General features: G+C 30.0%; 2 protein-coding genes across 2 annotated transcripts; both read right to left on the reverse strand.

The window, feature by feature from the left end:
• Positions 1-1,775: 1,775 nt before the first annotated feature.
• On the reverse strand, positions 1,776-4,323 carry LOC130946379 (uncharacterized). The gene is made up of 6 exons (XM_057875105.1): positions 3,903-4,323; positions 3,555-3,821; positions 2,932-3,086; positions 2,590-2,695; positions 2,391-2,513; positions 1,776-2,291 (listed from the first exon to the last, which is right to left on the reverse strand). The coding sequence occupies exons 1-6, from the start codon at positions 4,092-4,094 to the stop codon at positions 2,154-2,156; spliced, it is 981 nt and encodes a 326-aa protein (XP_057731088.1). The 5' UTR covers positions 4,095-4,323; the 3' UTR covers positions 1,776-2,153.
• Positions 4,324-13,127: 8,804 nt separating this feature from the next.
• LOC130945154 (transcription factor bHLH96-like) lies at positions 13,128-14,890 on the reverse strand. The gene is made up of 3 exons (XM_057873849.1): positions 14,353-14,890; positions 13,575-14,006; positions 13,128-13,348 (listed from the first exon to the last, which is right to left on the reverse strand). The coding sequence occupies exons 1-3, from the start codon at positions 14,788-14,790 to the stop codon at positions 13,241-13,243; spliced, it is 978 nt and encodes a 325-aa protein (XP_057729832.1). The 5' UTR covers positions 14,791-14,890; the 3' UTR covers positions 13,128-13,240.
• Between the last annotated feature and the right edge of the window lie 6,721 nt (positions 14,891-21,611).

Below are 21,611 nucleotides of genomic sequence, written 5' to 3' on the forward strand. Positions count from 1 at the left end.
TTTTCCATCCTTCCACCTTGAGGACAATGTGGCTCTTCATTGGGGGGGGGGGGGTATTGTAACAAGCTAGGAGAAATAAAATCGGGATTTAACTCCTTTTAAAATTACTTATAGTAGAAGGAAAAAAGACATAACTGATTGAAACTTCAAATTATTGTTATTTCACATGTTTAGGGAAGTAGTTAGGATATGGATATTATAAATAAGAAAGCTGAAAAGCTTTTAGGTAGGGAATTAGTGGAGTGACTTTTTAGTAGAGAGTTTGGCCTCTCGAATGCCAAGTGAATCTTCTTTCAAGACTCATTCTTCATCTTTCTTTTTTGAATAATATTTCTTGAGAGTATCACATTAATATCTCAACCTTTTTCTACCCTATTTTCTATCTCTCACCTCTTATTATTCTAATTGTTAATTGTTATGCTACTGTATCTCTTGATATTCTGGAATTAGTGAGAAAACCCTTAACAGTATCTCTGCAATTTCATTCCCTGCACGACCACCCACGAGACCCTATAAAGAATATAATTGTGGACATATGATGGAAGATAAGTGACTTACCTTTCATTGCTAGTAGTGAACATTGTAAGGTTACCCAAAACAAGAGCATCCTAAGAAAGCACAAGGGAGTCAAGAATTTATACCAACGTTTATCGTTGAAAGGATTAAAGCAACAAGGTAACAAGAAAACACTAATACCAACAAATAGTTAAAGTACTAGTCTAGAGTCTTCACCAGTTGAAAACAACATATATTTATGTTTAAGATAAACTGATCAAGGATCAAACAAAAAGCATACACAATCATGTAATTTTCTACTTCATACAAGATTGTAAAAGATATTATAAACCAAAATATCACATTACAATGTCACATGTCCACTTCCCTTCCTTCCTTTCCTTTCGGCCCAACTTTAAACTATCTTACATAAGAGTCTTACAACAACATGCTATATTGACAAGATAATTTTTAACATAAAGCAAGAACAAGGTACCTCATATCCTTCAAATTCAGAACCTTCAATCACCACGATTGTAGGGAACATGGTCAAGAGGGAGCTGTAGTAGGCCTTGAGCCTCTAGCCAAGTAATCTTCAGCTCTACCAAAACTTAAAATACATTAAGTCAATAGATATGCATACAAATTGAATATATTGAATCGAACAAGTTTGGTGTTTAAACTGACATATGTTTTGGATAACAGGATTAATTGAAACTGTTCAAACCCTTCCTAAGGAAGGCTAATCTATTTGATTTTTTCCAAAGAAAATATATGCGCTCTTTAGTTGTAAGTAACATACTATTCATTGCAGAAACTTGGCCACAAACATAATAAAATTGGTCAAATCAAAGGTTTCTAATAGTTTGTTACAAAATTCCAGATTGGTGTTGGTTTAAAGTATGTGAACAAGCTATTGGAATCAATGATATAGGGTTCTATGCATCTGAGTCTTTTGTAGCTTCTGGTAAGTGAGAACAAATAATTCAAGAATAATTCTGTTTCTTCCTATCATATTTATTCATCTATGACTTGATTTGTTGCAGGGACGGAATATGTTATGGACAGATTGATACAAAAATGTAGTGAAAAAAGGGTGAACAGAAACCTTTGGCAATTTACGAAATATTTGGTAATTGCAAATGTTTTGAATGCCGCCCTAAAAACCGGCATCTTCAACAGATTTATTTCTGAATGCAAACTCAGTTTCTCAGCCACTTTCTTTATGTACACATCTTGCAAAGGAGGAAAAAAATCACAGAAGTTAAAGCTCCTAAACCTTAAACAAATGTAACTTGCCCATAATTTTATTTAAGTAACTTGCCCAGTTTTCAACTATGAAACAATTTAAGAATGTATATAACAAACCATAAAACCTAAAGCCACGTACTCAATAAGGAGTAGTTATGTTGAAACCTTATTGACGCACACACCCCATAGTCCACTTAGCCTTCCAAGAGAAGCAGTAAAATATTTTCATGCTTTCTTTTCTCTGACCAATTATGTTAGTAAATTCCTTTTTAAAACATCAATGGCAAGAATGAAATAAATCTTCCTCCCCGCCTGCATAGTGACTATTAGTATTACATACCAAACCCAAGACCGTTCTAATATTTGGGACACATACACTGGCAAATCACTAAAAATGGTCTATTTTGTTATTTCTTATTCATTCTACAATCTGGCGAGTTCATTCGCAAGGGCGACAATGGTTGTCGTGTTGAATCTATATCATCAAAATCAATCTTCCTGTCGATCGGGTTACTTGTTCTGGGACTAGACTTCCTCTTGTTTGACTGAAAACAAGAGTTAAACGAGAGATAATTAGGTCAATCATATAGTGCATATCACAAGTATAGTGAAAATGAATAAGACTGAATTTATTAATTTATTACCTTTGCAGATGCACTGCTGGTATGTTTCTCGCCAGAACTTGGATGGTTTCTTTCCTTGTAATGCTTCAATAGCACTTTGTTCTCTTTCTCCAAGGTGTTATTTTCATTAAAAAGTAATTTGACCTGTGCATACAAAGCTAGGTTAGATACTAATGAATGATAAACATCCAACAATTACAAAAGGTCAACCAATCATTACCTCCTCCTCAGCTTTGAGAAGATTGGTTGTCAGATGCTCCTTATCTTTCTCAAGTGATTTGACTTTGGCAACTAGTGACAAAACTTTCTGGCTTGAGGGCTTTAAGCTACCAAATCCATAGTAAAAAAATCAAGCTAAAAAAACTGAACTTGCAAAAATGAAAAGGTAACTTCAACAGTATGTGAGTCCAATATTCCAATACCATTTATGCTGCATGTATTACTAGAACGAGCCACGATATAACAGTTAAAACTGGCTACAGAGATTAATGACTAAAGAATTATGAGAAAAAAAAGGAAACACATATCAGAGAAGAATGTGTAGAGGAGGTTTGGGGCTCACCAGTCCCACATAGTCAGCAACTTCTTACAGTATTCATCCTTAGAATTTGCTTCCAAAAATGTGTATGTACAGTAATCATCTCCACTAGTAATAGTTGCCAAAAGAGAGTCAAGTAGATTCTCTTCCTCAAGTGTGAATGTAGAAGAAGTATCAGCCTTCATGGGAAAAGCAAATATACAGGTTAAACATTGCCAACCAAGGGAACTAGAACTAACAATTTGCAGAAGGTACTAGAGTTTCACCATTTAAGAACAAGAAAATTAGCTGATTTCAGTAAGATTGACTAGTACACATAGGTTGTATGACACATTGATAAAGCACATTAAAATGATCACAAGATTGTATCATTGCAGCAACCCAACTATGAATGAATGATCATTTAGCCACCAACCACATCAGAAATTTAAGGAACCATCCACACAATTATACTCACATCTCATAAAGTCACAGCTGCTATGATTGAAAGAAAAAAATGTTGTTCAGCACTGAAATCCCCTACAGTCCCGTTAATTAGCATTAAAATATTTTCTTGATTAGGATTGTTAGAAGGAAAAAAGCATACCAATGGCTGAAAGATTCAACAAAAAAATTCTATATATATACAAGAGAAAAGTATTAAGTACCAATTCATGGTAAGTCTTGTATTTCCTAATTTCTTCCTGCAACAACAGCAGCTCCCGCTCTAAATCTAAGACACGTGACTGAGCCTCCCTCGCCCTTCCATCGGCATCGTTCCCAAATTCCATTAACGCCTCTCTGTCGTGCTCAAACAGTACACACTCATTCTCCAAATTCTGGCATTTGGCCAGCAAATTCTCACACTCCATGGCCAACCTCTGATTCTCCTCAACGAACTTCTTCAGGGCTTGAGCATTCATACTCGATTCACACTGCTCCAAACCAAGAAATAAGTAAAAAATAGAAAACAGTAAAACTTATTTTATTTGGAGAGAAGATAATGAAAATGAAACCTTAGTTCGTTCGACGAGTTCGTCTTTCTGCTTCAATTTGGAGAGAAGATAAAGGTTCTGTTCTTGGAGTCGCCGTTCAGACTCTCGCGATGCTCGGAGCTTTGTTACTAGGGTTTTCGACGAAATCGGTAGACCCAAGCAATCATCTATGGTTTCTTTGATGTAATCATCTACCTCTCGCGGAAGATCCATTCTTCTTGTTTCTGGAATTTGAAAAATCAGTGTGCCGATGATTCAAACGAGAGAGTAGAAAGGAGAAGAGCGAAGAACACCAAAGCCCCAAATTCTAGGGTTTCTCTCAATGTGAGAGACGAACTTTCAAAGAGACGTTGAAGAAACTGATGTTGAAAAAGCAACAATCCTTGGCTGTGATCGGAGAATCAAACTCTTTCTGTCTCTGACATTGTTTTTCTCACTCGATTCAAATTGAAAATTCTAGCCGTTGGGACCACTTTTTTGTATCGCGGCTAGTATTTAATTTCTCTAAATTTTAGATTTTAAATTTTATTTTAAAAAATAAGGTGTAATTTTTTATTATTTATTTTATAAATTAAAATAAAAAAATAATAAAAAAATATTCAAAAATAAAAAATTACACTTTAACCTTTTAAACAAAAATCTAAAATTTAAAAAATTTAAATTTGCCTGGCTAAATTCAAAGGTAAATTTTTTTTTGGTGGGCTCTCATGGGTTCTTGGACAAAATGGGCCATCCATTCCACTCTTAATTATTGGGCTTAACAATTTTTTAAAGGCCCAATTATAGATATAACAATAAAAACTTTGAAGAACGTTCTCCCTCCTGAATCCTGACCAATTTTCCAAAATTTTCCATAGATATTACTAACAATTAATTTAATGATATCTCTTTTAAGATATGATACTAGCTACTCCTTGGAAGCTGTTCTAAGATTCTTCAACCTTTTAATGATTTAGAATATTCATCATTTCGTTAGAGAAAAATTTTCAATGTTAGTCGTCATAATAAAAGTTGTACAAGTAACCACCTTAAAGTAAAGGGAATCTTCCTGTCACAGCCAACATAATATAATATAGTCATAAGAAACTATTAAATTAAAAAAATATAGGTAAACAATAAAAATATTAAATAATATAAATAATAAATATATCAGATGTTCAATTTATTAAATGTACAAATAATTATTCAAAATTTTTAATATTAAGATTTAAGTACATAATTTGGGAGTGTAGTATATTTTTATTTTATTGGATCAATTTTAAAACTCATCATTCACGTTATTTACAAAAATTATTATCTATCTAACAAAGTCTCTAAATTAAATAACGCATATTACACATGGCAGAAATATATGCGTGACAAATACTATATTTTAGTTTTATTACTCGTTCCGACAATAACCTACCTAGGTATACTTTTTAGTTCGACAGTCACTCCTGTCTTGCAAATATACCCTCCAAATTTCCAATGGAAGGTTAAATCATTATTCCACCCTCTCATCTCAACAAGCTAGCAATTTTGTGTTGCAAATGGAAAATTAAACATAAAGACGTCAGCATTCAGCAACTATAATATATATATATATATATATATATATATATATGGGACCCCCGAAGGTTCAAAATGATCAAGAGCATATAGAAACTTATTATCACTGCTGTTGCCAAACTAGTTGCAATTAGATAACAATATAATAAAATAAAAGATAAATTATATTTTTTATTTTTAAAATTTGTTAAAAATTTTAAAAATATTTTTAAGTTTTATTTTATTTTAATTTTATTCTAAAATTTTTTTATTTATTTATATTAATGGTTATTTTTATAAAATTGTTATTGAATTGGTTATAAATTTTTTAAAAAATTAGTCATCATAGATATATTTAATATAAATTAAAAATTAATTTTTAAAATAAAATTAAAATAAAATAAAATTTAAAATATTTTAAAAAATTTTATCAAATTTTAAAGATAAAAAATATTATTTATCCTAATAATTTGTTTGTATTTATTCTGAGACACTACTTAAAATTGAATTGGGTTTGGGTTTAAACGTGAGGTCAAACATTTTTTATTGAAGGTTTTGATTTTTTTGTTGGTAAGATAGATTTCTCAGGTTCTACTTAGACACTAGTAGAGGTATATGCAAACAATTCTTATACTTAAAATAAGAAACCAACATTATTAGTACACCAAAATTTAAATTCAAATACAGTATATTAAGAAATATATGGTTTAATCAGTTAAGGTTTAGCTATGAATATAATAAGGTTAATGAAGGAGAAGTGAGGTCGCCTCTTAGAAAGGTTCTTAAGGCAAATAGTGGGGGCCTCTTTACTCTTACTAGTTCTTTTTTTTTTTTTTTTTCCCTGAAGTGACAATAAAATCTAACGGATCCTTCACGACTTCGATGTGAAAGTTTATTAAATTGGTTAATAGACATCATCATCCGTGTAATTTGTTTTGGTTTTAGCATTATTACAGTTTACGCCGAAATTAAAGGACAACCAATATATAGAAATTAAAGACCCATATAGTAGGGGGTGCATGGGTTGGATGAAACCGGGTTTGATGTGACTTAGATCCGGTCCGAAATATATATCGGGCCTATTTGTTAGATTCGAATTTGATCGTAGACCCGATAAAACTTATACACTTTCGGGTCACAATTATACCGGGTAAAAACTGGGCCATTAATATTTCATTACCTTGATACCTTCTAATAAGCTAGCATGTGAAAATATCCAAATTTTTAATACTCCAACTATTATTTGATATGGTAAAATTCACTTAGAAAAATATAACAAGAACCAACTCTTCTCTAAAATTAAAGCATAACCATAATCAATACTAATATTATCTAATAACACCAAATATTTAAATCAATACAATAACATAATATTATGCATTAGTCTAAAATCTTATGCATTTTAAACATAAAACATTAACTTATAGTTTTAGAATAACTAATAATATAAAATATTAAGGTTTATAATACTTAAACTCCACATAAGAATAGCCACCATCCATCACTAATAACACAAAATATTAATTGTGTATAATGATCGGGCCACCGGGCCGACTTCGGGCGACCCGAGCCATGGCTCGGACCCGACCCGAAATAATGACTGAATCTATTTTTGAGACCCTTACCCGACCCTAAACCCGATGAAATCACACCAAATTAACCTTTAAAGTGTTCGAGGCCGAGCCAGATCTTCAGACCGGGCCGGGTCATGTAGAACCCTACCATATAGTAGGTACCATATACAAATAAATAATCATACATATAAACTTGTCCAATACCCTATTCAATCTTCATGACAGTGAAATTTAATTTGTCTACAAGTAAAGAAAATTACCACAGCAGCAATCACGACATTCTCTTGAACTTGTCACATATTAATTAGCATGACAAAGACACAGTAGTTCATCACTACTGGTGATATGTATCTAGTCATATATATGTAGCGGTGGCACATTGCGTTATTCATAGTGAAAATGAAAGAAAAATATTCAGATTATTTTATTATCTGTTCTCACATTATATATTATTCTATCACTAGCAAAACATGCAAAAAAAACCAAGCTATTTAATGGTATTTTTGCTTCTTCAAGAACCATCCAGTCATCAATTTTCCAACTATTAAATGAATAATTTTGGATTTTTAATTGTAAACAATATCGATGCCAAATATATTGAGAAAGTTTAGGTAATTAACTAATTATTTTAAATAATATTAAAAGATAATAATATAAAATTATCTTATTTAATTTAATATCTATAATTTATGTATGTAATATTTATAATTATATTTTTATTACATCTAAAATTATTTATTGAAGATAATAATTAATAAATATAAAATAAAAATATCTAAACTACTTTAAATTGATTTTTATTGTCCTTTAATCAATATATAATTAATAATTAATAATAAATCGGTAAAGTTTTCTTTATCATCACTTTAAGAGAGATAATACATACTTCTTTAATTAGCTTTGTGATAAAATTATTTATTTATATAGAGACTATTTCGTTAAAAATATTAAAATTATCCTTTTTTAAAAGACGTTTACGTGTCATAGTATTATTGGACATCTTTATTAAATCGGTTAATAATTTAATTTTTAATAAATTAGAACAAAATTAATTTATTATAGCAACAATAATAAACCCAATTATTCGCATTATAATTATTATACCCGATTTGATCCGATTAATTTATATAATCTAAACCGAATCATATTTGAATTTTTTGATAAAAAAGATAAATATATTCCTGATTTTTATTTAAAAAGAAAAACAAAAAAAATCTATGATCCATTGAGTTATATAAATTGATCGGTTCGACCGAATCTGATAACAATTGAATTTATTATTACTGTTATAAAAAATTGATTTTATTTTAATTTGTTAAAAAATTAAAAAATAATCCATTTATTAATACGACCAATAACAATGCGACACATAAATGTCCTTAAAAAAAGATATTTTACGCGTCTTTATAGAAGCATCTTCTTATTTATATTATAGGAGACTTAATTATTTTTTTTTAGATAAACTACAAAACTATTATCAGTTTAGTGACTACTCATCACATGTGTATTTCTGCAAAAATAATAATTAAAAATTATTAAATAAATAATTATAGTTAATTAAACTATTTTTTCCATAAAAATACAAAGACAAATTTACATGGTACGGTTATTATCATATTTTCCATTCGATATGAATGCGTGCATTATATGTTCAATGTACAAAATTATGTTTACTATATATATATATATACACCCCGAGATCTCACTTATCTTCTCTTCTCACTTGCACTATATCCTTATTAATATATAATACAAGATTATTAGTAAAAGGAAAAATTATTTGTAAATAAACCACTTATTTTGACATTCGTCAAGTTTTAAACTAAAATATTATTTGTTTGTGATATATATAGGAGGGGATATTGACGTTAAAATTAGCTATTAAAATTAATTATTAATATAAAATATATATTAAAAATAAATTAAATAATAATATATTTATATATAAAATATATAGTGATTAATTTTAATTTGTTGATTAATTTTAGTAAAAAATAGTATTTTCGTTAGACATACTATATTACTATATATATATATTTAGTATATTTTGTTGAAATTATGAACGGTATATATTAAAATTGTCTTTGCGTAGAGGTGTACATGAGTCGGACCACACTGAATTTGACTTAATTTAGATTCGGTCTGAAATATAGACTGGACTTAATTTTTAGACCTTAACCCGACTCTAGATCCGATGAAATATACGCACCTTCATGCCGGGTGAAAATCAGATAAAAATCGAGTTTTTAGCATATAAAAATCACCTAATCTCCAACCATTATTTCACAATTCACATAATAAAATTCACTTAAAAATATAACAAGAACTAACCATTCTCTAAAATTAAAGCATAACCATAATCAGTACTAATATTGTCTAATAACACTAAATATTTAAATCAATACAAATAACACAATATCATGCATTAGTCTAAAGTCTTATGCATTTTAAACATAAAACATTAACTTATAATCTTATAATAACTAATAACACAAAATATTAAGGTTTTAATATTTAAATTCCACATAAGAATAACCATCATCTATCACTAATAACACAAAATATTAATTGTGTATGATGACTGGGCCACCGCCGGATCGAGTTCGGGTGACCCGAGCTATGGCCCGGTCCGACCCGAAATAATGACCGGATCTATTTTTGAGATCTTTATCCAACCCTAGACCCAATAAAATCACACTAAATTAGCCTCTAAAATATTCGGGACCAGAATGAGTCTTCAGGTCAAACCAAATCTTCGAATTGGACCGAATCTTCAGACCGAACCAGACCATATACACCCCTATCTCTGCGTGTGTGATTGGAGGAAATTAAATGAAATTGGTGACGATCTAAACAAGCAATTTTAGAACTTTTTAATTTCTTAGCAATGCCAATGTCATGGAGAACCCACAATGATACGAGATGCAATGCAACTAGATCCTTAATGATGACCGTTGACTCTTTGGGCGTAGTTATTATTTTCCTTTTGCATTTGCAAGGGTTTTGTGCCATATTCTGCTTCTTGTGAAGGTTGGTTGATCGAGAAAAATATCATTGTTTTTGTACCAATTATTCCAATGGACGCAGCAGAAAATCACGATTCCTATCTACCATATATACCCATCATTATTATAGTTGCATGGTGAAATCGCGAAGAAGAAGTAGACAGAGGTAGAAAAAGTGTTAAAAAGAATATTCACACGTGAAAGACCATATATATATAGTTAGTATAGTAGTACCAAAATATATAAAAGTATATATAATATAATATATTTTATGAATCAATAGGAAATTCTATGTTTTTTTATGGTTCTGCAGGGTACTTGATTATTTATACTGCTAATAATTATAATGGTAAGCAACTAAGCATATATATAGTAGGTTTGACTCCTATTTTGTTCCATATATGTATATATGTATATAATTTACTTTTCGGCCATTTGAAGTAAAAGCTAATAAGCTATAGCCACGCGATATAAAGAGGTTATTTGAATAATAATTATTAATTCATAAAAGGGTCAAATAATTTTAATAAAATTTATAGAATATGTAAAGATAAAGAAGATTGTACTATATATTTTTTTAAAAAGAATTATAAAAGATAAAATTAAATATATAAATTGAAATTATAATAAAATTTATATATTTTAATTTATTAAACTAAATTTATGAACCACTGTAAGTTTTTATTATTATTATTATTATAGATTAGAGTGAAAGAGTAATTTAATATAATTAATTGCATGTTGGAAGATTAGTTACTAAGTTATACTAATTAATCACAAATCATCATATATAGTGTTATTCTTTAGAAACAGTTTTGTTGTCTCTCTAGCATGCTTTTACTAAAAGAAATAATGTTGAGAAGGAATGGAACGGTACATACATATAGAAAACCAGCTTGAATGCTTGACTACAATAAATCAATAATTGCAATTTGCACAAGATATATATAAAATTATAAATGAAAAATACCATGATAATTAGAGGTGGCAACATATATCCTATTTGCGGATACCTAATTTGATTTGTATAGTAGGTAGGATAGGATGTGGATATGGTTCTTGTGTAGATCGAATAGGACATAGGTTTCTATTCGTAGCGGGTAGAATAGGGTGTGGGTAGGGTATAAGTTGAGCCTCAATCCTATCCGACTAACCCGCATCTTATATATGTATATAAAAATATGTTTTATAAACTAAAGATCTCTCACTAAATGTAAAAAATTCTTAATCACTAATAAGAGAAAATTATTGATTAATAATTTAATATTTTTTTATATAAAAATCAATTTTATTTTAAATTATCATCAAGTTATATAATAATATTGTATCTTTTTTGTAAGGGTTATGTTAGGTAACCAATAATTTTTTTGAACAACATGAACAACTACTAATCAAATCAAAACATACTACACCTCTAAATTACCCATCTAAATTTTAATATTAGAATAACCATCCGCAACTTAATGAAATAAACATCCTATATATCCATTGTTCACATTATTTAGTATTTTCATTATCTACTTATTTTTTTTGTAACTTGCAAGTAGAATCGGACACTTACGGGATAAGAATGAGTGAGGAGAGGATTGAGATATTATCAACCTGTAGATAGAATAAAATTAAATTTTTATAAAAATTTCAATCCATGAATAGAATTAAGATTGAATTCAAACACTACCTTATCTTATTGGAGACTACTTCGCTAAAGACACTAAAAATATCTTTTGTTAAAGACGTTTACATATGTCATGATATTATTGAACATTTTCATTAAATTGGTTAATAATTTATTTTTTAATAAATCAGAACAAAATCGGTTTATTATAGCAATAATAATAAACCCAATTATCCGCACTATAATTATTAGACCCGATTTGATCCGACTAATTTATACAATCTAAATCGAATCATGTTTAAATTTTTTGATAAAAAGACAAATATATCTCTAATTTTTATTTTTAAAAAAACAAAAAAACTCATAATACAGTAGATTATGTAAATTAATCGGTTCGACCGAATCTAATAATAATTAAATTTATTATTGTTATTATAAAAAAATTAATTTTATTCTAATTTATTAAAAAATTTAAAAATAACTAATTTATTAATATATCCAATAATAATATCACATATAAATATCTTTATAAAAAAACATTTTATACATCTTTACCGGAGCATCCTCCGAATTTATTGTCACCCTAATGATAGCTGCTCGTGACTAATACAGTAAAGTAAACAAATTTCTGTCCTGGAATTGCAAGGCACCCAACCAATATGTATGACTTCTCAAAATGCGTGTTGTTCTGTTCTGGAAGATATTAATATGCTCCAATTGCGAAATTTTGTGGTGTTTAAGTGCTCTTGTTATAATTTTTTAAAAGAAATATTAGAAAGTTATTAAAATTAATTATTTTTAATTATTAAAAATATATGTTAAAATATATTGTTTAATTATTAAATTAAAAAATTGAGTTAATAATTAAAAATAAGAATAAAATATAATAAATTCTAATAATTTTTTAATATTTTTATTTTTTAATTAAATTTTATATAGGTCTCTTTTTTTAATTTAGTTTTTTTTTTAATTAGTAAAATGAAAACTAATGTTAGACCAATTCACAAGAGTATTTAGAACATACAAAAAATTCTCCGTACAATTTGTTTCTTTCAAGAAATTAATGCATGAAACTTATGTTGTTTAAAATGAGCCACATGAGCAACAGTTTCCTCAGCTAATTAAATTCAGTTATTTTATGAGTCATGTTAGTATAAAAGAAAATGTTTGGCTAAAATCTTTTATTTTCATTTCAATATATTAACTACATCCAATTTTTTAAAAAAAATTAACAAAAATGAGATAAATTTCGGTTAATATAATGAACAAATTAAAATTTAGAAGACAGATCTTTCAATATCATTATTAACACGATCTTTACAAAGCTGGTTTGATAGAATTTTTATTTTTAAAATATATCTTATCAAAGTAAGTTTTTAAAAAATAATTTTTTAAAAGCTCCCTAAAAAAAAGATAAACAATAGAAAAAAGGAGCACATTAATATAAGGTAGTTTTGCACAATTGCTAGCTAGGGTGAACAAAAATAAAGAGCAAAGACATATAAACATGCATCCAACACCGCAATGGCCAATGGACATAGTCATATATATCCCAAATTACTCACAAATTAGAGAAATAGAGATTCTTTTTTCAAAAATAGAAATAAAGAAAAAGAGGGGAAATATGAACTTGGAATTCTAATTAATTTGGTTGAAAGATGATGCCTCTTGTTGAACTGCGCATAATAGTTGATTCACAGCAGCAGCTATTTCATCCACCGTATTCAGCTGGCACCCATCCTCTGCCTGTGTTCCAACCAATTCACACACATCATTTCTAAAATTACAAACAACAAAAATCATCTATTTCTTTTACATTTAATCAACACTAATCAATTTTTATTAGTATTTTTCAATACACTGTTAAATATATGTATGTAAAAAATAGAAAATCTTGTGCTCAACTGTTTTTAATCATTTTTTGACTAGCACAATTACTAAATTTTAGTGAATGAATAATAAAAAAAAATACCTTTACGCTAACAGAGTAAAGGACGAAGTCATGGAGAGTGGTAACATTAAGGTGGAGAATGGTGAGGCTTAGAGATTGGAGACCAACAACCATCTTCATCAGCTGCCCATGTCGTTTCTTTGATAGAATCTTGAGGTTCGCATGGCTGTCCACCATTGTCACTTCTATGTCCGCCACCGCCGCCGCCCACTGTTTCTGTTGCTGCTCCGCTGCCATCGTCTTTCCCTGATGATGACCACGAGTTGTGTACTGCGGAAACGCGAAGAATTCGCCAAACGGCGATGATTGGCCACTACTATTCATTCCGGCGGCGCCACCAGCAGCAGTAGTGTCGTGGTGGTTGGGTTTCTTTTGACCCTCCATGGACTGCAAAAGCTGCTCTAGCTCCTTCACAAAGTTAATGGCGCCTCCAATAATAGACGCTTGGTCACCCTGTTTTTGTAAATAATTAGGATGGTATTAATTATTGGATAATAAAGAAAAGAAAAGTATCAAAGTATGTATGGCGTGTAGTAGTAATTTCCATGTTTGATTAGTTGAGAACTCGTGTCATGTCAAGTCAGGTAAAGAATGATTAAGGTGTAGAAGTAGAAAGAAAGCAAATTAGTAAAGAGATTCTTTTTCTTTGTTATCCCAAAACTGGAAAAAATAGATAGAAGCATACACCGTTAGACTTTTTTATTGTTGTGGTGAGACTTCTTTATTATTGTGATGGGTTAAGATATTATTGTGATGGGTTAAGATAGAAGAATGGTTTAATAAAGAGAAATTTACTGACTCTTTGAACATAAGAAGGAGGCATCAAAGAACGAAGGACGGCGAGGTAGTCGTTCATCTGTTTGCGGCGGTTGCGTTCAACAGCAATGTGAGTCATCCTCTGGTTCTCGATGTCCTCCTTGTTCTTCGTGGTTTTGGTGCGGCGGCGTTTGCGGCGGCCAGTGGTGGTGGGGAGAGAAGGTTGATCGACGGTGGCAGCGCAGCAGTCAGGGGAGCTGGAAGAAGTGGCGTAGTGGTCGTTGTTGGAAGGAGGAGAAGAAGAGTCGGAATTGTTAGTTGCTTGGTTTTGTTGAATGATGTTGTTGTTTATAATTCCGATGAGATCGTGGTGGTGGCTGCCGAGAAAGGATGAGTAGAAATAATCCTTGGTGGTGGTGGTAGAAGAAGCATATGATGAGAATAATGGGTCTTGTGGAAAAACCACAGCCTCTAGTGCCATTTCTATAACATAAAAAGAAATGAATTGAAGGAAGATCAGATCAGAGGAATCAGAGGAAACAGAGGGTTGATGATGGATATGAATTGAAGGAGAATCAATATATAATGCACACCAAGCTAATTAAGGACCAAACAAACACACCCTTTTATCAACCCCAAACCATTTACAACCACCATTATTACTTTACCAAATTTATTATTATTATTATTATTATTATTAGAGTTTAGCTATCATGTATCATAATAAGAACACATATTAAAGTTTCTACTAATAGAAGATTTTAGATGGAAATGAGTTATAACTCAAATGATCTTCTCATACTCATTTAAAGAGTTATGTATTCAAATTTTTCTATCTTTGGTAGAAAAAATAAAAATTTTTAAATTTTTTATTTTAATAAATGTATTTGAAACTAAATTTTTAATATTTTTGTATAAAAAATTTCTTAATCCATAACTTAAACTTATGTCCTTAGAATATATATTAGCCAAATTTTTATTATAGTAGTAATTAAAGAAAAATAGTTAATTTTTTTTATCTATTTCGCTATTAATTAATAAAAAAAGTCTTAGAAATTAATGTTATAAGTTAATATTTAATATAAAAATTTAAAAATAAAATATTTAAAATTTAAATTCAATAAAACTCAATTTTATTGACTTTTATTATAATAAATTTATTTAACAACCTTCTATGGTGCTGTTGTTGGCTGAAATTAGTGACTCTCGTGTTGGTTCAGTGAGATTATTACTCTAATTAGAAACTCATAACCAGCCAGCTTCACATTAGCATTTTGGTTATTAGAGCATAAGAATAAAAATTGTGCAAAAAATATAAAATAACAATCAAGTTAAATATGAGACCCTTTTTAAAGAAAATAAATATTGGAAAATGGAATCAGCAAAGCAACTTGAGAGCGTTGATGTAAAAATGAATTAAATTAAATTAAATTTTTATACAAAATGTGGTATAGAAATGAAATTACTAATTATTATGATTCACATCTTATTATTATCATAAAAAACAAAAAGCTACAGAGCACTGCACGTGAGGTTTTCAATGTAGACCACCTCCTTGACCATGCTGCAAACTCAACCACTGGAGTCAGGAAGACACAAACACAGAGAGATTCTCGTGGCGCTTTCTTATTAAAATTCCTTAATTTTTGTGATTGCAACTAACGATGATGGGTTGGTGCTTTTTTTTTTTCTTTAGTTTAAAAATATCCCCTTTGTGCCATCGTAAATAATTGAGAATTTTTTATTTTTAATATTGGAGTGGTAACGGTGTTTTTCGTAAATGTGGATTGTTGGAATGTTTTACTCAAATGTGGGATCGTTTAACTAGAGAAGCAGAAATCGGTGCGACCGATTTCTGAGAGGTACACAAATCGGTGCCACCGATTTCTGGGAGACACAAATCGGTGCCACCGATTTCTGGAAGGTATATAAATCGGTGCCACCGATTTCTGGGAGGTACACAAATCGGTGCCAGGGATTTGTGTTAAAAAAAAATTAAAAAAATTTAAGTACAGAAATCGGACCCAGCGATTTGTGTACTCCCACATTTTTTAAAAACACCAAAAATTACCATGTTAAAGTATATCACCACTTTTTTTTTCCATAACAAAAAAAATTAGCCTTGAAAAAGGTCTCAGCAACATTGTCAGCTAAATCTGCATTACATTACATGTACTATTTCTGTCATCTTGTCCTTATTTTTAAAGTAGTTGTATATATTCAAAACAACTTCCTACCTTCCTTTTTGTTTCCTATGTTATAAAAATCCCCATTTCCTTCCATGCTATGCTTCATTTTTATCTTAATCTAGCAATTATTTTTACCAAAGTCCGTGTGAACAAAAACAAAATAAAACTCTATGTAGAACACTCAAACATACATTTTATTCTTAATAGTTGCTTTTGTTGTCGAGTTTTTTTCAATTTGATAGGATAAGAACTAATTTATCGTGAATTTGAATTTTATTTAAAAGTTTATCAATGAAAAAATGTGTTATTATATATATAATGCGAGATTTTATTTTTAGTAGTTAATGCAAATAATTTGTAACCACGCTTAGGTGGAGGTACAACTAGTTCAATATGTAGGTATTCTCTTTAAGATTATTTTAGAATAACTTTTTTTGATAGTTCAAACCTTTACAAAAATCTAAGTAAAAAGTAAAAACATAAAAATCACAAAAATCAGAATATGCACAAGAAAAGACACATTAATAGGATAAAATTAAAAAAACACAACACAATATTACTAACATAAAAAATAAAACGAATGAAACAAGAAACAAGAAACAAGAAACAATGCCACTGCAACTCCAAATAATAGTCTCAATGCTCTTCTTGATTCAGATTAAATTTCCCTACTTTTTGTAAGTAGTGTAGTGAAAGAAAGTTTTGAATTAACGAAGTTGTCTTTATGCGATCTAAAGATTACAGATTCAAGTTATGAAAACAATCACTAATATAATTATTAAGTTAAACTACGTACATTATACTCTTTGAATACGATTGACCCAGCATTAACGCGTGATATTTGTACATAAGACTATATTTTTTCTTTTCAAAAGTAGTATAGTGTCTTGATCTTGAGTGAAATAAAAATCACTTATTTTGATGTACTTATATTATTACAAATTACAACCTTTAGATTATTAATTAAAATAAACATTTTCGATCTATATAACAATGAAAAATGCAATGCAAGAAATGAAATATTTTACGAATTAAAATGGATGTGTAGTTTCATTTGGTAATAATGTGGTCGGAGACTGAGACATGAAAAAGAGAAAGGTGACGAAAAGCTGGTGATAACTTTCAGATTCTGAAGAAGATGCATGAGCATCAGAAGGAAGAAGGAACGAAAGGTTACGTTGGAAAAATAAAAAATATATAATGAAAACAGCAATCAAACAGCATAGGGTGCAGGCATGAAGACAAAAACTACAGAGATCAGAGAGGAATCCATGTGACCACACAAATAAAGAGCCACTCTGTAATATAATCTCCTGCTACTACGAACCATCATCATCATTTTCTTATTTTAATTATTTCAACACTTCATGCAAGTATTAATTAATAATTTAGGATTTTTTTATTTAAATATATAAGGTATTAATATTATTTACCGCATAAACGCTCAGGAAAAAAAATATGTTCTTCACTTTTTTAAATATACTACTGACATTAAAAACGAGATAGTTATAAACGTATTTTTTGTTAATAATTAATAATATTTTAAAAAATAAAATAAAAATATAGATATTAAGTTTTTATTCTATTTTTTGTGTATTTTGTTATTTAAATATTTTTATAAAATTTTAGATCAAATGTATAGACAATTCATCAAATATAAAAATTGTTTACCATTTAAAAAAATATTTTTTTTAATATTTTTATCACGTTTTTAAATTATTTGATTATATTTTTTCGATGATAAAATTCAAGTATATTTTATTAACAACAAAATTATTCTAATGCATTTTGATAATTTACCCAAATTTTAAACATGAATCTTAGCTTGTTTGCTCACGAAACAAGTTTTCAAATATTTTTAAACGTACATTCATAACTAATTGCCAATGAGATAAGTTTATATTTTGCAGCACGATTTGGATCAATTTAAAAAAAATTGATATAATATATTTTGATTTAATTTGTATCATAATAATTTTATTTTTATTTTAAGTTTTATATATTTAATTTTATAAAATTATCTTATAAATAGTGCACATCAGATACGTTTATAATTATTTTATTTTTTAAGGTTAATGAAATAAGTAATAAAAAATAGGCTCTTCTACTCTTACTTGATTTTATATAAGCCAGGCATAAAAACGGTAGCTCAATCCTAATTATCTGAGTAATTAATTAATTTTTAAGATATTTTTTATTTTTTTAAAAAAGAGATATCATCAATTTTTTTTAAAAGGGAAACAATTATCCACTAATAAACGTGGAACTACTTTAAAAGGTAGTTCAACATTCTATTATAAATACATTGGTACCTTCAGGCATATTTAAACCCAATCTATTAAAAAATTTGTTAAAATTCTTACTAAATTAGGCATCGGAGTATCTTGCAGGTACCACCCCCACTTCCTTACGAAGAACACGGACGACAGTACCTTAACGCTTAAAGAAGTCAGACGCTGCCATAAAAGGAGTCTGAACCTTACGTCTCGGCCCAATAAACAACTCAATTTCAGGTAACTTTCGAAACATTGGCGTTGTTGCTGTAAACCTGGGAGTCTACGCCCACACATGGCGGAAATCAATTTGAGGACGGTCACACGGTATCCGAATCGGAACCAAAGCCTCACAATGATGATCGAATACTTGCATTACCTCCACCACGGGATAGAACAAGTATCCCCACGGGGAAGAAACGTCAGAAAACCCCCAGCCACGGCAAATTCACTCGGAAGTCTACCGACATGAGGACGAAGAACCTCCCAATCCGATGGAGATATTAGGACTAGTACACGGGCATCGCGGCCGATTGGAACAACTCGAGCAGGAGGTTAAATGACAATGAGAAGCAGAAAGAGAATTACGAAAAGAAGTACGACAATGAAGAGAGTTGGAGGAAAAGCTCTTGAAGTTAGATGCCGACCTTCGAAGTCAGAGCAATCGGATGGATCGGGAAGAAAGCCTTCTCAGAGGAGATTATCCGTTCATTGAAGAGATCATGCAAGCCAAGGTTTTCAGAAACTTTAAAACCACTGACATGAACTTCTATGATGGAACCACCAATTTGAGACATCACCTTAGCAATTTTAAAAGTCGGATGTACTTAGTTGATGCGTTCGATGCGACTCATTGCAAAGCCTTCCCGACAACACTGACAAAAGCAGCAATGAAGTGGTTTGATAACTTACCACCTAAGTCAGTAACTTGCTTTGATAAAGTTAAACATGCTCTAAACCTCTTAGGAGTCAAACAAGAAATCGAGGAGACACTCCGAGATTATATAGGAAAATTTAACACAGCTTGTTTGGAAATACAAAATTTGCCTCGTGAAGCAGTAATAATGGGTTTGGTTAATGACCTTAGAGAAGGGTTGTTCTCCCATCAATATCCAAGCGACACCCAACTTCTTATATGAAATACAAGAACGGACTGAGAAGTATATCAATATAGAAGAGAATTTCTGACTTAGAGAACCAGCCTCAAGATCAAACTCTATCTACCAAGTTCGGGACAAGGAGAAGGATACTAAGAAAAAGGAGGAGTATAACTCAGAGAAACCTTGGAGATACCACAACTACACTCCCCTCCGAGTTTCTCTTATCGATGTTTAGAGGGAGATCTGTCACACTGAAAAGCTTCCGCCTCCTTGCCCCATCAAGCATAAAAAGGCTGAAAGTCAGATAGAATATTGTGAGTAGCATAATTTATATGTGCATTCTGTTAATGATTATTATGACTTAAAAAATATTATAGAAAAGCTGAATAGGAAAGGTTGGTTAGAAAGGTACCTGACTGAAAAGACGAACGACCAAAGAAAAAGAAAAAGAGATGACGATAACGGAGGACGACGAGATCGACCCTCACAAACTTTTGAGAGGCACATACACATGATAAATGGAGGATTTGCAGGAGAAGAAATTACTAAATCCTCGCGTAAAAGGCATCATAAAAAAATGTACTAAATTGGGGGAGATAATAAAATTTCCGAGTTACCAACAATCTCATTCACCAAAAAAGATGCACAAGGGGTGACATCAAGTCACGACGACCCTGTGGTAATTACAATGATCCTTACTAATGCTAACCTACATAGAACTTTAGTTGATCAAGAAAGTTCGGCTGACATATTATTTTAGCTCGCTTTTGACAAGTTTAGGCTAGAAGAAAATGATTTGAAAACGTATCCAGATAACCTTTTTGGATCGGGTGACACACTGATCTGACCTCTTGGTTTTATATCGTTGTACACTACTTTTGGTAAAGGCACAAGATCCAGAACTTTAAGCGTTGACTACATCGTGGTCAACGTCATATCCACTTACAATAATTTAATAGATTGAACCACTTTAAATTGACTAGCTGTAGTTATCTCCATACCTCATTTATATATAAAATTCTCAACTACAGAATGAATTATTACTGTAAAAAGAGACTAGAAACTAACAAAAAAATGTTACAAAAAATTTTTTAACATAAAAAATAGTACAAGTGATAAAGAAGTCAATATTATTGAGTTTAGCAGTATTCGAATTTAGAAACAACTACGTCTCCAATCCAAAAAAAAAAAGAATAGAAAAGGTGTAAATCTTAATTATTATTTATATAGCTAGTTTTATTATTTATCTTCCATGTTTGTCACACGTAGAAAATCTTAATTATTATTAACCATTTGACCACATCTCGATAAGACATTCTCAATGTTCTCTTCCCTATTTTCTCGGGTATACCATAAGAGGAATATCACAAATTACCATTCTAGCTAATTAATTAGTTTTTAATTTGTGTTATTCCATGCATCTATCGGTGTTTAATTAACTAATATAGTAGTTCCACGGCTAATCTTTGAAAGACGTGTACAGAATGATTAATCTATTAAAGAAAAATCCAAACCCCAACTGGCATTCCTTTGAATGTATCACAAAATATAGTAGATTATAGGATTCGATGACTACTTAATTAAGTCTTAACTATAGAGCAATATAATTAACTAGCTAGGTTAATTAAGATCTGCTGGTACTACTACATAGATATACTACTAGCTCTCCAAATAATACTACTGTTAAATTATTACTATAATAGAACATGAATTTATTATTTTACTAGGGGCTTAATTAGA

This window comes from Arachis stenosperma, chromosome 8 (assembly GCF_014773155.1).
Source record: "Arachis stenosperma cultivar V10309 chromosome 8, arast.V10309.gnm1.PFL2, whole genome shotgun sequence".
In the NCBI taxonomy this organism is placed as follows: Eukaryota; Viridiplantae; Streptophyta; class Magnoliopsida; order Fabales; family Fabaceae; genus Arachis; species Arachis stenosperma.

Bases quoted from the DNA above. Each gene is read 5' to 3' on its own strand.
- LOC130946379 (XM_057875105.1), bottom strand. From the start codon at position 4,094: ATGGATCTTCCGCGAGAGGTAGATGATTACATCAAAGAAACCATAGAT. The intron at 2,514-2,589 runs GTAATGATTGGT...TTGTATGCACAG, and splicing joins TTCTCAAAGCTGAGGAGGAG to GTCAAATTACTTTTTAATGA. The intron at 2,292-2,390 runs GTAATAAATTAA...TCTTGTTTTCAG, and splicing joins CCAGCAGTGCATCTGCAAAG to TCAAACAAGAGGAAGTCTAG.
- LOC130945154 (XM_057873849.1), bottom strand. From the start codon at position 14,790: ATGGCACTAGAGGCTGTGGTTTTTCCACAAGACCCATTATTCTCATCA. The intron at 14,007-14,352 runs GTCAGTAAATTT...TTACAAAAACAG, and splicing joins CTCCTTCTTATGTTCAAAGA to GGTGACCAAGCGTCTATTAT. The intron at 13,349-13,574 runs GTATTTTTTTTT...GTTGGAACACAG, and splicing joins TTTACTCTGTTAGCGTAAAG to GCAGAGGATGGGTGCCAGCT.